Source organism: Ptychodera flava, chromosome 1 (assembly GCF_041260155.1).
Source record: "Ptychodera flava strain L36383 chromosome 1, AS_Pfla_20210202, whole genome shotgun sequence".
In the NCBI taxonomy this organism is placed as follows: domain Eukaryota; kingdom Metazoa; phylum Hemichordata; class Enteropneusta; family Ptychoderidae; genus Ptychodera; species Ptychodera flava.
The window spans coordinates 34,286,444-34,302,972 of NC_091928.1; the positions used below are offsets into that span (position 1 = coordinate 34,286,444).

Here is a 16,529-nt window from a genome sequence, read left to right on the forward strand (position 1 = left end):
CATGTTATTATTAAGATGTATCCAATGTAAACTGAAAAAGGGTTCACATACCGGTAGGATTGGGTGACCAAAACGTGTGCAAATCACCCATACAAAGTCTGTCCCCATAACTCACTACACAAACTAGCAAAAGGAAAAACCAATGGAAAATATACAACAATTAAAATTTTAAAACAATAAAAATTTTCCAAAGAAAACAAATTTACATAGGTCTACATTTCCTACAAAAGAAGTGAATAGTCCATGTACAAGTGTTCTGATGATGAACTATAAAATTTGCTCCAATACCATTTTTTATTGCTCTGTTTAAAGCAAGTGTTGAGTTGATGGTCCATAGTGCCCTGGGTACATTATTCTGTAAATTCTGTAACGCTTTATATCATACTTCATTATTATTTTGCCCTATTGAGGCTCATGTTAACAACTCAAATGAGACCAGTCACCCAGATTGCAATTTAGGGCGCTCATCCCGGCTGCCCTTACACAGTCTTGGGATATCCCATTCAAAAATCTCCAAGCAAGATGGCGTGACATAGACAAGAGTGATGCATCCTGGGAGTAATTGATCTACCGGTATGATGTAATTATTATGTTAAGAGTTCATGTCACAGAAAATATAGCTACAATGTCATACAGAAGTGGCTTTTGAAGTAAATTCTCAGTAATGACTTGGAACCATGACTTTCATGTCTTTCATCAGTTTATGAATACGTACAACTAATCCAAAACATAAAAGTAACAGTTCACATACTTTGCCAAGTGCAGACTTCAAACGCCACTTCTACATAACTTGAAGCTACATATTCTGAAACTTGGTCTCAAAAGATAGTAATTACATCATAGATCAGTTGCTCCAAGGATGCATTGCTGTCTGGGTAACTGAGACTACAGTACACCATGTTAGTTACCAAATTGAGTGAACTCTGCTTCGAAACACAAATCGTTCTTCATTCATCATTCAGGAGAAGCAACGTTTTCTCAGCATCAAGTTCCTTTGAAGACGTGACAAGTCTTTCTTTCAGTTCTTGTGTATTTTTTATAGATATCGAATGTTCAAAATTTGGGAATGCTCTGTGTTGCCGGTGTGGAATGCATGAAAATAAATTCTTTGATTCGAACACGCCAATAAACTTTCTCACATCTTTTTCTGTATCACTGGTTGTTGTGTGTGGAGTGTACAGGTATTTCTCTGGCAATTTGTCAAAGTATACATTCTCCAATGACTTGCCCAATGAGCCAACAAGCTTTGATGACCTGTCAATCTGTGGATCACTGAATTGGTCTCTATATCTCTTGTTCAGATTCTCTGTAAAACAATAAAATATCACTAAAATATCAAAACTCACGAATATCAATACAGCCCTATATAAAATTAGTTTCCAAACGAAATAAATTTTGGAAAAAAATCGTGTTTATATAAGGCCAAAAAAAAAGTTTCCAGTCATTGCATATCATTTTAGAACCTGTGCATCATGTCCTTATTGTTTGTTTACATACTCATTAGTACAGCTACCCTTAATATACCTGTTTGCATGAAGTATTATGCAGCCAGTGACATTGTTAGGAATAAAAAAAAAAGAAAATTGCATCATTGCCTCACTTGTGCTGAATGTCAAGGACCAGAAACAATTTTTTGGCACTAACTTAGGCTTTCTAAAACTGGTAAATTTTGACAAATAAGAAGTACTTAAACATATATATAATAACCTGTTCTTTTCTTCAGTAATTTAAACAAAGTAATGCTATGATTGATATGACAAATAATAGCAGAATAATTATAACATATGTGAAGACAGGAAAAAGCATACACTTTGACGATGTTAAGGCAATAGCATATGTCAGTTTGAGGGCTCTGTTACATACAAAATGACATCATGTACTCACGTTTGAATTCATTATTCAGGAATTCGCTCACCAAGTCCAAAGCTATATTATTACCCAAACCACCATGCAAATTTGCGGTGCGGTTCCAAGTGAGTTCATCGGCTAATCTTCGTGGCAGCCAACCATTAACACCTTTGATGAAGGGCAAAAGTAAATCTCTTGTAGTGTTTTGAAGATAACTGTGCAAAAATAATTCTGAATGTACTTAGAGCTTTCCTGTGACCTTTGCATATTCATGAGGGGAACGCTCCATTAACTTGGACGTACCCGAGTAACCCGAGTTGGTTATCAGAGGATTAATCTCTATGTCAACATATGCGAACAGATTATCTTTTAGTGTAAACAAAACATTAGCACTGCCGGAACTACTTTTAGCATGGCCCACGCCGTGACGGCTCTTGTCCGGCACTCATGATTTCCGACCAGCGTTAACAAGTGCCGTCCAGCACTTGCTGTTAATTTGAGGTCATCATTTAGTTCATAAAATTGCATGAAGAGTTTACAAAAACGATGGTACCGTTACTATAGAATCCATTTCAAATAAAATGCTGTTTAAACAATACTAGCAGTTAATTAACGTACGCTGATTTTGCATACGAAAAGCTATTTTTGTATGAATGTTTATATCCCTATAAAAGAAAGTACGGTAGCGAAAATCAGCACAACAAAACAGGACTTTTACTAAAACGTACTCTTTCAATTTCAGTTCAGACTCACATTGCGGAAAGGTGCATGCAATGCAATGAAAGTCACGAGCAAACTTTGGTGTCAACGGATCCAGTCTTTGAATTATCAATGAACACTCACTTATTTTTCTGGTCAAAAGCCAAAGGCTACTTGTCTATCGCAACAAGCCTCTCTGTTTGAATCCGCGTGTTCATTTTTAGCCGGATGCTGGCCAAATTGACCGGCTACTTCCGTATTTTGGCCGGCTACTTTTCAGCAATGTTTCGCTCTCTAGCCCCGAAATTCTGGTTTTGATAATAATATTTTGATATTTGTTGTCTTGCAAGCCGGAGATAACATTTCAGAAGTGCCTATGTGGCTATATGTAGTCTAGCAATTTACGCGGTGAACTTGTTGCTATCTAGTATCAGCCTGTAGTACCGTGATCTGCGAACATGTACTGTACTGGGAATTGCTCTGGAGGTCATCTTTGCTTTCCCGACTACAGCCCGAATATTCCGACGTTCACATCGGGTGCAGCTTACCATTGGACTGACGTTACGCCCTCCAATAGCCGGCCATTTCCGAATAAAGCCGACGTTTGTTTCTCTCAAACGCGAAAGAGAAGAAAGTCTCAAACACGGAAGAGAAAGTCGACGCTTCAGAGCTTTTGTTTTCTGCGTAAGAGTAGGGCCTTGTCTGATGGGTAGGTTTTTGATCAAATGTAAAGCGACCAAAAGTTACTGAGTCTCATTTTTCATACTTTTGAAACGCCATGTCAATCCATCCATAGTCAATCATAGATCGACATCGCGTTTTGTGGAGGGGCCTACGCGGGAGTCTACGCTTGAAAACTTTGATTTTCTGCGTAAGAGTAGGACTTTGTCTGTTGGTTGCCAGAGGTTTTAGATCAAATCTAAATAAACAAACAATTACTTGGTCTCATTTTTCGTACTTTTGAAACGCTACGTCGATCACAGTGTCAAATTTCAGGTCGACCACAGTCCCTCTATCCACCGGTCTGGAAACGCCTATTGTAAAAGGTGTCAATCACCTAGACCGCACAGCCAAACCGCGATACGAGGGGCAGTCACGTGATAATGCGTAGCTTGGGTTTGTCCTGCATGCCACAGTCCCCGATTGTGTGTACGCTTTTCTCGAATTTTCGCTGTTTTTGGCTCTATTAAGTGTTCTCTGCGTCTATCTACAACACTAAGACAGAAATTATCATATCCTGAAACTGGTGTGTGTTTTTCGTGATCCTTCTCCCATCGTAAATGATGATAGTGTGCGATAATTTCTGGGGTTGATCACTGCGAATGTGTTGACGTAGCACAAGCAACGGCTGGAATCACACCGGAAAATTTGTCGTCCCTTCTTGCAATGCTAGTATTCAGTGCCTCCAAATATGATCTAAATAATATGTTTTCTATGTAATATTCTGTGAAATCATGTCTGTTAACTGAGCAGAATAGGAAAGACATGGATAGAGGGACTGTGGGTCGACCGATATTGCCTTGTGTGTAAGCTTACTGTGTCATAATCGACTAGTCGACTGCAGGTGTGTTGTACACATACGGTGTCGTACAGGTTGACGTTGGGTGTCGTCAATTTGGAATTTTATCAAACATGAACACTGGAATTTAGCTCTTTTTTTCAATTAATATTCAACATTACCAAAAATCAATAGTAAAGCTCGCGAATTCGTTTTATTGTGAAATTAATACCGTGAATTAAATCACTGAAAATTGTGCCGTCCACCGACCGGCCTCGTCAACTGCCTCTACTATTTCTCCTTTCTTATAATATGTACGAGTGGCCATACTGTTTACAGACGGATCCGGCTAGCAATTCATTGACTTAAATTTGCTCTATAGGAGATGTAATGTCACAGGATACGCGCAGCTCTTGGAGTCCTTACTCACTCATTACGTTGTTTGCAGGTGCAAGAAAAATCTCGCCACGTGGAAAGAACGTTCCATGCTGTTCTGATCACATTTGCATATATGATCAATGCGCGTTACTGAAGTGAAGCGTCCGAAAATAGGAAACTTGAATGAAAATGAACGAAGAACAATATTTTGTTTCACCATATTTCTAAAACTTAGTTTAGAGCCTAAATTAAAGAAGAAACTAGATTACTTGCATTGAAAAGTGGGTAGTTCACTTTTTCCTGTCAACATAGTTCCATGTGCAAGCATATGTGTGTGCCAGTGGTATTGAGTGAGTCGTTACAGCCCTGACGTTCCTATCATAGCACCAGCTCAATAAGATAATCGCAACAATGGAAAATTAACACCTTGGGGATTAAAAGTCTTCTGTTTGTCACCCGAGCTGGCAGGCAGCAACTCAGGTTTCAGGTACCATCAAAGTTAATGGAGCCTTCCCCTAATGGAACTTAGAGTCTAAAACATGGTAATTCATGACCAACACTTTGCTGTGTACCAGAAATAAGTCCTTTGGTGTTTTTTTGCATGGTATCCATGAGCAATGTAATTTTGTTGATAATTTAGAACCAATTTACACTGATTTCATCAGCTACAGTTTTTACCAAAGTTTTCGGGAAAATCAGAAAAAAATTTGACTGGGGTATGCATTATAGTTTATAAAGATGACAAAATTGACTTTGACACTCAAAGAGTTAAAAAATAGTACCAATTGTAAACAAAACTTACCAGCAAGTAACCTATGCCCTTGAATAAGATATTTAAAATGATCATGCTGCCAAAACTGCACCATATCAAGTCTCCAGTTGCGAATAATTGCTTCACCATCTGCATGTCTTTCCACTTCTTTGTGGACCATCTGATATAATCCTCTCCATGTAAGACAGGATGAGTACTGGAACACATGATCTGAAGCTTGTTGTAGAAGTTCTTGGTGTATGGTTTTACAAATGTCGCTACAAAACCAGTTTGTATCTGTAACTGAAGGTTCTTCATTAAATAATCAGTAAAGCAGCACCTCATATTGATTTGATAGTTCTGATTAATTGCATCTCAGATTGTACAATCAAATCAGCTATACTTTTATGTATATCATAAAAACCCCTTAAATTCGACTAGAATAGTTACGATTTTAAATACTCGAATTATTAGAAAATTAACTGAGTCGAAATAATTTTAGTGGTCAAATTATTAATATTAGGGATTTCAACTTTTTTGACAGGTCATAAGTGATATGCTTACCATCTCATCTTTGATGATTGAAACATATACTGTCCCCTACTTGTCAGAGTATAAGCCCCTAATTCAGCAACAACAAAAAACGGCAGAAAAAATAGAGGAGGGAGGAGCTTATACTCGAGCAACCCAATGTTATCTCCAATGAATGCTTAATTTATGCCAGTTTAAAGCGTGATTTTTTAAAAAACCACTTGAACTTTCTATCGCTTGCAAAATGGACTTACACATCCCAAGAAAGTGATAACACGATCTCTGGATACAGAAGTGGCATTTGGGTGAAATTCAGTGTCAAAGAAAGCCCAAACACTTGAAACAGAGACGATAACGTGTACCAGTATGCTGCAAATCAACATAAAAATGTGTACTGGCATGCAATGCCTGCACGGAAAAGCAACTCAACATTCCAGTATCAAATGGTTTACATCTTGTGAAAACAACAACATAGCATTAGAAAGTGTAATAGTAACCAGAAAAAATCTTCACAGATGAAAGGACAATTGCTTCAAACAAATGAAACTGCATGTTTAGAGGTGAAAACATCGTGGTCATAAGTGAAAATAAACAATGGCGGCATGACTGTGTAGTGAGACTATTCTATTTAGGTGATGGGGGTGAGCAGGGTCAAAGAATCAAGAAATTACTGGAAAAAATACGTCATTTCCCTTACGATGCTGTCAAGGGAACTCTAGTTTCCCATGGTTTTGCCATCTTTTAAAAGTTTCTTTAATCTAAAAGTAATTTTACCAAGTTTAGTGACCAAATATACTCTCCTAACATTTCTGTATTTGAGTTACACTAGGGTAGGGACTTATACACGGATGTAATGCATTTTCAACAAGTCATCATTGATGTCACAGTCCCCGCTTGTCCATTTTGTTACAATCTTTGGTGTCTAGGTAGCTGTGGTCTAGGTAGCTGTGGAATGACATTGATGCAACGGGTGCATCAGGCCTGTGACTTGCATAATAAAGTAATCTGAGGAACGTTCAATAAAATTGACCCATCTCTGCCGGTAATGACCATTGAAGGAACTTTTGATTACATCACACATAACGATGCCCTCACTGCTTCTAGTGCCACATACACATGGTTTGGTGGAATTTTAGCATTGGTATTGGATCGGGTATGTTGTTGTAATCAGCCATTTCGGATCATATAATGAAACAAATTAATGTGCACAAGAATGCAGCCATATCACGTTTAAACAAAATCAGTCCATCGAAGGACAGTGACCTATGTTTATGTTTCAAAGACATAAAAAATCACATCAAAATGGAAATTAAATGGCTGTCTATTGACCATATGGATCATAGCACAAAATTAGTAGACATGCATATGTATGCCATAGTACTCTATCTTTGTACCAAGTCTCAACGACATTGGATAAGGAATATAATTGCATATGATTAAGCATAAAAGACATGAAGAAATCCAAAAATGACCATCTGGCAGCGATATTGGGGAACAATGACAATCTGGCAACCATATTGGAACATGTCACGAAGTACATTGACATGTATATGTATGCCGTAGCTTTGTGTCAAGTTTGGACAAAATCGGTGTAATGACCTTTGAATTAAGCTTCAAAGACATGCAAAATTCCAACAAAATGGCAGTTCTGCAGCCATATTGGCTCCTATCGCAAGGTTAATTGATACATGCATATGTATGCCATAGTGCTTTGCCTTTGTGCCATGTTTGAACAAAATCGGTTCAAGGATGTTTGAGTTATGGTTCAAAGACATGAAAAAATCGCAACAAAATGGCCGCCTCACGCCCATATTGGATCGTATCGCAATATAATGCGACATGCATATGTAGGCCATAGTGTTATGCCTTTGTGCCAAGTTTGAACAGAATCGGTTCAAGGATGTTTGAGTTAATGGTTCAAAGACACGAAAAATCGCAAACAAAATGGCCGTCTCACGCCCATTTTGGATCGTATTGCAAAATAATTTGACATGCATATGTAGGCCATAGTGTTATGCCTTTGTGCCAAGTTTGAACAGAATCTGTTCAAGGATGTCTGAGTTATGGTTCAAAGACATGAAAAATTGCAAACAAAATGGCCGCCTCACGCCCATATTGGATCGTATCGCAATATAATTCGACATGCATATGTAGGCCATAGTGTTATGCCTTTGTGCCAAGTTTGAACAGAATCGGTTCAAGGATGTTTGAGTTATGGTTCAAAGACACGAAAAATCGCAAACAAAATGGCCGCCTCACGCCCATATTGGATTGTATCGCAATATAATTCAACATGCATATGAAGGCCATAGTGTTATGCCTTTGTGCCAAGTTTGAACAGAATCGGTTCAAGGATGTTTGAGTTATGGTTCAAAGACATGAAAAATCGCAAAAATATGGCCACCTTGCGGCCATATTGGATCGTATCGCAAAATAAATCGATGTGCATCTGTAGGTCATAGTGCTATGCCTTTGTGCCAAGTTTGAACAGAATCGGTTCAAGGATGTTTGAGTTATGGTTCAAAGACACAAAAAATCGCAAACAAAATGGCCGCCTCACGCCCATATTGGATTGTATCGCAATATAATTCAACATGCATATGTAGGCCATAGTGTTATGCCTTTGTGCAAAGTTTGAACAGAATCGGTTCAAGGATGTTTGAGTTATGGTTCAAAGACATGAAAAATCACAAAAATATGGCCACCTTGCGGCCATATTGGATCGTATCGCAAAATAAATTGATGTGCATCTGTAGGTCATAGTGCTATGCCTTTGTGCCAAGTTTGAACAAAATTGGTTCAGCAGTGTCTGAGAAACTGTTGGTGATGGACGGACGGACGGACGGATGCACGGACCGACGGACGCACGGGACCCAATCTATAAAAATCCTCTGAAATATGTTGGGGAGGGATGCTTCTACAAGAGGGGGGCTTATACTCAGACGAGTACGGTAAAGTGACTTTCCTGAACTCAAGACATAGACATATTCTTAACTGTACATTGCATTGTTCTGTGTATTTTATGGGAAATAAAATGTTCAAAATAGTTTTTTCATGATTGGTTGGTCGCATTATTAGATGTTGAGAAAGTCCAAATTTCCAAAGGTGCTCAAACTGATATAGGTAAAATATCCATTTTGAGAAAAAAAAAGATGGTCGAGTTAACCCTCTAAAGGGCTATAATTGTTCCCACCAAAATTTTAGTGCCACATTTTTACTAATTTTTATGAATTTTTCCGTAATTATTTGATAATTTTGGACCGAATGGACATCACATTTCATTGGCTTCAGTTGTTATCAAAATTTTGACAAAAATTTGAAAAAAATTGACTGGAGTACATTTTTCAAAATGTGAGAAAAATTGACTTTGGCGCTCAAAGGGTTAATAGAGTGGTTGAATTGATAAGGGTTTTTATATTATGAATTAATAGTCAGTATCTCATTATTGTAATTATTATAAATTACCACACATGAATGCACATAGAGTGATATGTACCCACCTGGCATCTTTGTCAAGCCCTTGCATTCCAGATGAAACCACTTTCCATGAACACAACGGTCACCACGGGAGCATGCAATCCATTCTGAATCGGGAAGTTTTTTCCTACAGCAAAAGATAGAATTCTTCCCACAATCTTCACAACACCACCAGTCACCTTTTGGTATGTCGTCTGGTCAATGTCAACACAATGTAAGTGATACCACCTACTTTTGTGACATTTACCCCTTCGAGAACATTCTATCCAGCCAAAGTCATCCTCCATAGCTAAAAAATACAGTAATTATTGTTTATCACTTAGGATATTAACCCTTTGAGCGCCAAAGTCCATTTTTATCACCTTTACAGAATATACCTCAGTCAAATCTTCAGATTTTTGGCAAAATTTTGATAAAGAACTGTAGCCAGGAAATGTGATTTCCATTTGGTCCAAAATTATCAAAAAAATACAGAAAAATTCATAAATTTGGTAAAATGTTGCACTGAAATTTTGGTGGAAAAAATTACAGTACTCAAAGGATTAAATAAGATTTTTAATGTTTACAGGAAAAATCACTCTGACAGCATTACTGCCGTTTTCTCCCAACTGTGAAAGTGGGTAGGTAGATTCATTACCTTACTGACTCAAATATTCTGGATTGACAACCATCGGAGCAAAATAACAATTTGCTTCTCATGTCAACCTATAGCATATAGCAGCCTGCAAGTAGTTTATTCTAACTTGACAACACAGCGGAAAGAAATTACAAATAAGTTTTAAGGTAGAATGTGCCTCGGGACAGATACAATAAAATCATTCAAGTAGCAAAACTTAATTTGCCAAGGTGTTGTTTAAATCGACATGTATCAGCGATTTTTACAACATTAACACAGCAGAGCTTGATGTAGTGTTGTTTACATTCAATCAGCTACATGCTGTCAGTTACACAACACACCAGGGCCACTACACACAAATCAGACAGAGAAACAAAAACAAATCGCCACACTTTACAATGTCAATGCCATGTGTTTCTTCTTTATTCCTGATGAATTACAATGTCAATGGTGGTTTTATAAATAGTAAACCAATTAGACTATGTATTCAAAAACCAGCTACATTGTAATTCATCAGGAAAAAAGAAGAAACACTTGGCATTGACATTTGAAAGTGTGGCCATTGTTTATGTTTCTCTGTCTGACATGTGTGGAGTAGCCCTGGTGGTGCTGAGTAACTGACAGCATGTAGCTGATTAACGCTTTGCACCCTGACCCCCTGGTACTCTATGACGTCATCGGACATTTATGTCCGAGCCGGGTTCAAAGGGTTAAATGTAAACAACACTACATCAAGCCCTGCTGTATTAATGTAAGTTGTAAAAGTCGCTGACACACATCAAACATGTCACCATTGATGACACAGTCCCCGCTTGTCCATTTTGTTACAATCTTTGGTGTCTATACGTAGCTGTGGTCTAGGCAGCTGTGGAATGACATTGATGCAACGGGTGCATCAGGCCTGTGACTTGCATAATAAAGTAATCTGAGGAACGTTCAATAAATGACTCATCTCTGCCGGTAATGACCACTGAAGAAACTTTTGATTACATCGCACATAACGATGCCCTCACTGCCTCTAGTGTCATAACGGCACATACTATACACATGGTTTGGTGGAATTTTCGAAATGGTATGGATCGGGTATGTTGTTGTAATCAGCCATCCGGATCATATAATGAAACAAATTAATGTGCACAAGAATGCAGCTATAGTATTTTATCTTCGTATCACGTTTGAACAAAATCAGTCCATCGAGGGACAGTGACCTATGTTATGTTTCAAAGACATGAAAATATCACACCAAAACTGAAATCAAATGACTGTCTATTGACCATATGGATCATAGCACAAAATTAGTAGACATGTATATGTATGCCATAGTACTTTATCTTTGTACCAAGTCTCAACAACATTGGTTAAGGAATATTTGCATATATGATTAATCCTCAAAGACATGAACAAATCCAAAAATGACCATCTGGCAGCGATATTGGAAAAAAATACCGTCAAGGACACTATGTGCTCACATTCGGTTTGAATTGGTCCGTTCGAGAAATATTTAAACCAGGAAAAACAAGAATGACAAAAGCAAATAAGGTCTCCAACTTAGGTACTGGAGGTCATCTTTAAGGACATGCATATCAACTTCTATAGCAATGGGAGAAGCAGATCCTAAATCATAAGCAAATGTCAACAACAAAAAACAGAGAAGGCTTGATAAAAAGAAAGGTGGGAGTGGGCAAAAAATGCACAAGGGATCTGGTAAAAAAGTAATGCTACATCATCAGTCTTCTAGACCTACCCCCTCCTGAATATCAAATGTTCCACCCCTTGGTATTACATAAGACCAAATGACAGGAAGTACATTTACAACCTTGGAGATTTTTTAAATGCCATGAGTGTTATCATTCTAATGTAAACAGAACTTAAGGTAGTTAAAGATAGTGAAATGCCTTCCACTGTAGGTGGTGATTACAACATCTGAATTATCCTGGATCCAATTTCTCATCAGTTCTTGTATGTCTTACATAGAAAAGTTGCAAAAATTGGTCCAAAATGAAAAAAATCACCTCAGCTTTGTTTTCTGGATCAAATTTTCCTACAAATTGATACCAAATATGACAAAATTATGTTCACAGCCTTCAAAATTGTCTCACAACATATCCTGGGTTGGTGTAGGTCATTTAAGGTCACAAACTGAGAAAATTACCTAAAATATACGAATTATTGGGTTTCCCAACACTTTGAGCAGAAAATTTATCTAATAACATCTTTCGGGACTTTATACCAAATTACAAAGCTATCAAACAAGGGACTTTATACCAAATTACAAAGCTATCAAACAAGTAATTTTGAGAACAAGTTTTCTTGACCAAAAATGACAATATTGTCTTAAAAATACAAATTTTTATATTTCAGGACAATTTCCACACATCTACCTATTGTCATCTCTGTACTTCTGTGTACCAAATATGAAAGCTGTCTGTCCAGGGGTTTCAAAAAGGAAATACTGTTTACGATTTTTTGACCAAAAATGACAAAATTGCTCAAAAATAGTAATTTTCCCAATTTTGTCATAATTTCAACAAATTAGAAGAGTAACACCCTTGCAAAGAGACAACCCAAATTTGAAAGCGATTGGGTTGGCGGTAACAGAGAAGAATTTTTACTGATAATGAGAAAAATCACAATAAAATTCAGCAAAAATACAAAATTAAAGATATCTTCACAATATTCATAAAACTGTATAAGGTACAGCTAAGGTACTTGCACACAAATTTTCAAAGTAATCAAAAAAGCGGTTCTTGAGTTATTTATTCTTAACCATATTCACATTTTGTAAGCTCATTTGCATAATTTTGGCAATGCAGACTTCATTTGAATAAAATCCCATCTATAGCCCAGGATGCATCCACACACCAAATACCAAGCTGAAATGTGCAGCGGTTTGTGTGTTTTTGATGTTGACGGACATACTGTACGTACATACATACATACATACATACATACATACATACATACACACATACATACAGACGCCATCGACTTCAGCCTATACGATAAACTCACATTGGTATAACCAAATGTGAGTTAAAAAATCACCTCAGCTTTGTTTTCTGGATCAAATTTTCCTACAAATTGATACCAAATATGACAAAATTATGTTCACAGCCTTCAAAATTGTCTCACAACATATCCTGGGTTGGTGTAGGTCATTTAAGGTCACAAACTGAGAAAATTACCTAAAATATACGAATTTTGGGGTTTCCCAACACTTTGAGCAGAAAATTTATCTAATAACATCTTTCGGGACTTTATATCAAATTACAAAGCTATTTAACAAGGGACTTTATACCAAATTACAAAGCTATCAAACAAGTAATTTTGAGAACAAGTTTTCTTGACCAAAATGACAATATTGTCTTCAAAATACAAATTTGTACATTTCAGGACAATTTCCACATATCTAACTATTGTCATCTCTGTACGTCTGTGTACCAAATATGAAAGCTGTCTGTCCAGGGGTTATAAAAAGGAAATACTGTTTAAGATTTTTTGACCAAAAATGACAAAATTCCTCAAATATAGTAATTTTCCCAATTTTGTCATAATTTCAACAAATTAGAACAGTAACACCCTTGCAAAGAGACAACCCAAATTTGAGAGTGATTGGGTTGGCGGTTGCAGAGAAGAAGAAATTTTACTGAAAATGAGAAAAATCACAATAAAATTCAGCAAAAATATAAAATATAGGATATCTTCACAATATTCATAAAACTGTATAAGGTTCACCTAAGGTACTTGCACACAAATTTTCAAAGCAATCAAAAAAGCGGTTCTTGAGTTATTTATTCTTAACCATTTTCACATTTTGTAAGCTCATTTGCATAATTTTGGCAATGCAGACTTCATTTGAACAAAATCCCATCTATAGCCCAGGACGCATCCACACACCAAATACCAAGCTGAAACGTGCAGCGGTTTGCGTGTTTTTGATGTTGATGGACATACTGTAGATATGTATACATACATATAGAAGCCATCGACTTCAGCTTATATGATAACCTCACATTGGTATACCAAATGTGAGCTAAAAATTAAATCTGGCAGCCATATTGGAACATGTCACAAAGTAAATTGACATGTACCGGTACATGTATGCCATAGTGCTTGATCTTTGTGCCAAGTTTGGACAAAATGGGTGTAATGACCTTTGAACAAAATCGGTTCAAGGATGTTTGAGTTATGGTTCAAAGACATGAAAAAATCGCAAAAAATGGCCGCCTGTCGGCCATATTGGTTCATATCAAGAAATAAATTAGTGTACATATGAAGGGCATAATGTTTTGCTTTTGTGCTAAATTTGAACAGAATCGGTTCAAGGATGTCTGAGTTATGGTCCAAAGACATGAAAAATCGCAACGAAATGGCCGCCTCACGCCCATATTGGATTGTATCGCAATATAATTTGACATGCATATGTAGGCCATAGTGCTTGCCTTTGTGCCAAGTTTGAACAGAATCGGTTCAAGGATCTTTGAGTTATGGTTCAAAGACACAAAAAATCGCAAATAAAATGGCTGCCTCGCGGCCATATTGGATCGTATCGCAATATAATTCTACATGCACATGTAGGCCATAGTGTTATGCCTTTGTGCCAAGTTTGAACAGAATCTGTTCAAGGATGTCTGAGTTATGGTCCAAAGACATGAAAAATCGCACAAAATGGCCACCTTGCGGCCATTATAATTGAATCGTATCGCAAAATAAATTGATGTGCATCTGTAGGTCATAGTGCTGTGCCTTTGTGCCAAGTTTGAACAAAATTGGTTCAGCAGTGTCTGAGAAACTGTTGGTGACGGACGGACGCACGCACAGAGGGGACCCAATCTACCATATAAGTCCCCGCCGGACTTCGTCCGCGGGGACTGATAAAATAATGCCTTGGGCAATTAAATTTTGCAGCTTATACAATTTGATTGTATTTTATACACCACTTCAGGGGGTTCATTTTCAGCTCTTTGAGTAAGAAAATTTTGTACTGTCTTAGTTTTTCAAAATTGTATTTTTCTCCATACAGTCAACACAGGAATAGCGGCCATTTTGAAGTATCAGTAAATCTTGTGTTTCTCTAGTACCAAAATTTGCATGGTGACAGCCAATTTTCATTCTTAATTTTGAAAGAGAATGGTTGAAATATTCCTTGAGGAAAGTCTGAGCAAAAGTTTAAGTCTTTCACTTTCGAGGCGCGTACTGCCTTAAAGAATACTTTTTAAAGCAATGTTGCATAAAATATCTTATTACCATTGTTGCTGTCACACAAACAGTAGACACCTTCCTCCTCATCATCATCACTGCCATCATAATGATCATCATCCTCACCATCATCATGTTCTCCATCATTCACAACATCATGTATTGACTGGTAGTCAATGCTGGGCCACACCAGTGAAACGATATCAGCTGCCAAGGACCAGAGATATGCAGCCTTGCCTTCATCCTCTGTCGGGGCATTTTCCGGTCTGCCATCAATGTCTGTAATGTGGAGCAGTTTCATTGCTGCAAGTACTGCCATGGCTTCAGTGGTGAAGCTGAGCAGACTTTCTACATCATTGATGCAGTGACTTATATTTTTCTTTACATTTGTGTGCTTGAAAATAGTCTTGAAATGAAATAGAGTCCCTTCATTGCCAGCACTTTTTTCACTGAATAACATGTCCATTGTGTCCTACGTAATAGGAAAAAAAAAACAATGTTGACTGTTGCAGTTCGTTAAATCATGTAAAATACTAAGTTCATGATTATGGTCATCTTACTGCTAAAGTTATGAAAGTATTCAACAAAAGAAAGTACATCAGGTAAGTGGATATCATGTACCTGAAGAATTATACATCTTTCATAGAAATCTTGACAATTTGGTACAAGACCAAACAGTCTGTCAGATGGGTCCTCACTGTCTGCCATTGCGTGTCTACCCTCAACCATTCTCTCAGCAGAGGACTGGTCTCCATGACACAGGATTGGATATGGATCACCAGGATTCCTCTGTGGCACATATTTGTTCAGATTGTTCATGATGGCCACAACACCATTATTACTTGCCGGATTTTCTTTGATGATGCCAGGTTAATCTGTAGTAAAAACAATGTCATTTATAACAGTATATGTATCTGTCATGTTTGCATTACTTGTTTTTCAGTACCGGTATATTATGTAATTTTATATTCATAAAATGTTTTCACAGTAAAATGATAACACCTGTAATATGTCATGTATATTAGTTCATTACATTGCTAAGGGGTTTAATAAAACATGCGCAAGATAAACGAAAGTAAGTGCATTTGTCTTCAACCCCCTCCCCTGAACGAAAGTTTCGAAGTGCGAAAATCCAAGCAAGCCTCGTTCCGTATCTGCATCCATTAATCAGTGATTACGTTGCCATGAAACCACACATATGCTAACCCCCTTGCATACCCCCTCTAACATCAACCTCTGCTCAGTGCCAACTCAACAATGACACAGAAAATAGAATGAAATAAAACAGTGCACCCAAAATGATTGTTACGTTACTCGTGCACTGATTCACATGTATGTCAAAAGAATTCCGGTGTAGCGCAGGTGCTGTACTGGCCTGGTACAAGCCAAAAATGTAGCGTGATATTTTGTGATACAGACAAACATGTAGTGAGATGTTGCGATAGGAAAACTTGTAGTGTGACTTTTGAGCATGGTAATCGAAATACAGCCAAACCCCTCCTCCTAAACACAGAAGTTGCATTTACCGTGCC

General features: G+C 37.4%; 1 protein-coding gene across 1 annotated transcript; it reads right to left on the reverse strand.

Moving 5' to 3' along the window:
- On the reverse strand, positions 1 to 15,866 carry LOC139135811 (uncharacterized). Its single transcript, XM_070703543.1, has 6 exons — positions 15,619 to 15,866; positions 15,046 to 15,469; positions 9,206 to 9,471; positions 5,226 to 5,471; positions 1,885 to 2,016; positions 1 to 1,306 (listed from the first exon to the last, which is right to left on the reverse strand). Exons 1-3 carry the CDS (start codon positions 15,814 to 15,816, stop codon positions 9,218 to 9,220), a joined length of 876 nt encoding a protein of 291 aa, XP_070559644.1. The 5' UTR covers positions 15,817 to 15,866; the 3' UTR covers positions 1 to 1,306; positions 1,885 to 2,016; positions 5,226 to 5,471; positions 9,206 to 9,217.
- Positions 15,867 to 16,529: the final 663 nt, after the last annotated feature.

Coding starts and splice junctions, on each gene's coding strand:
- LOC139135811 (XM_070703543.1), bottom strand. CDS start 15,816: ATGAACAATCTGAACAAATATGTGCCACAGAGGAATCCTGGTGATCCA. Junction 15,470..15,618: donor AAAGATGTATAATTCTTCAG/GTACATGATATC, acceptor CCTATTACGTAG/GACACAATGGACATGTTATT. Junction 9,472..15,045: donor TTTGTGTGACAGCAACAATG/GTAATAAGATAT, acceptor TGTATTTTTTAG/CTATGGAGGATGACTTTGGC.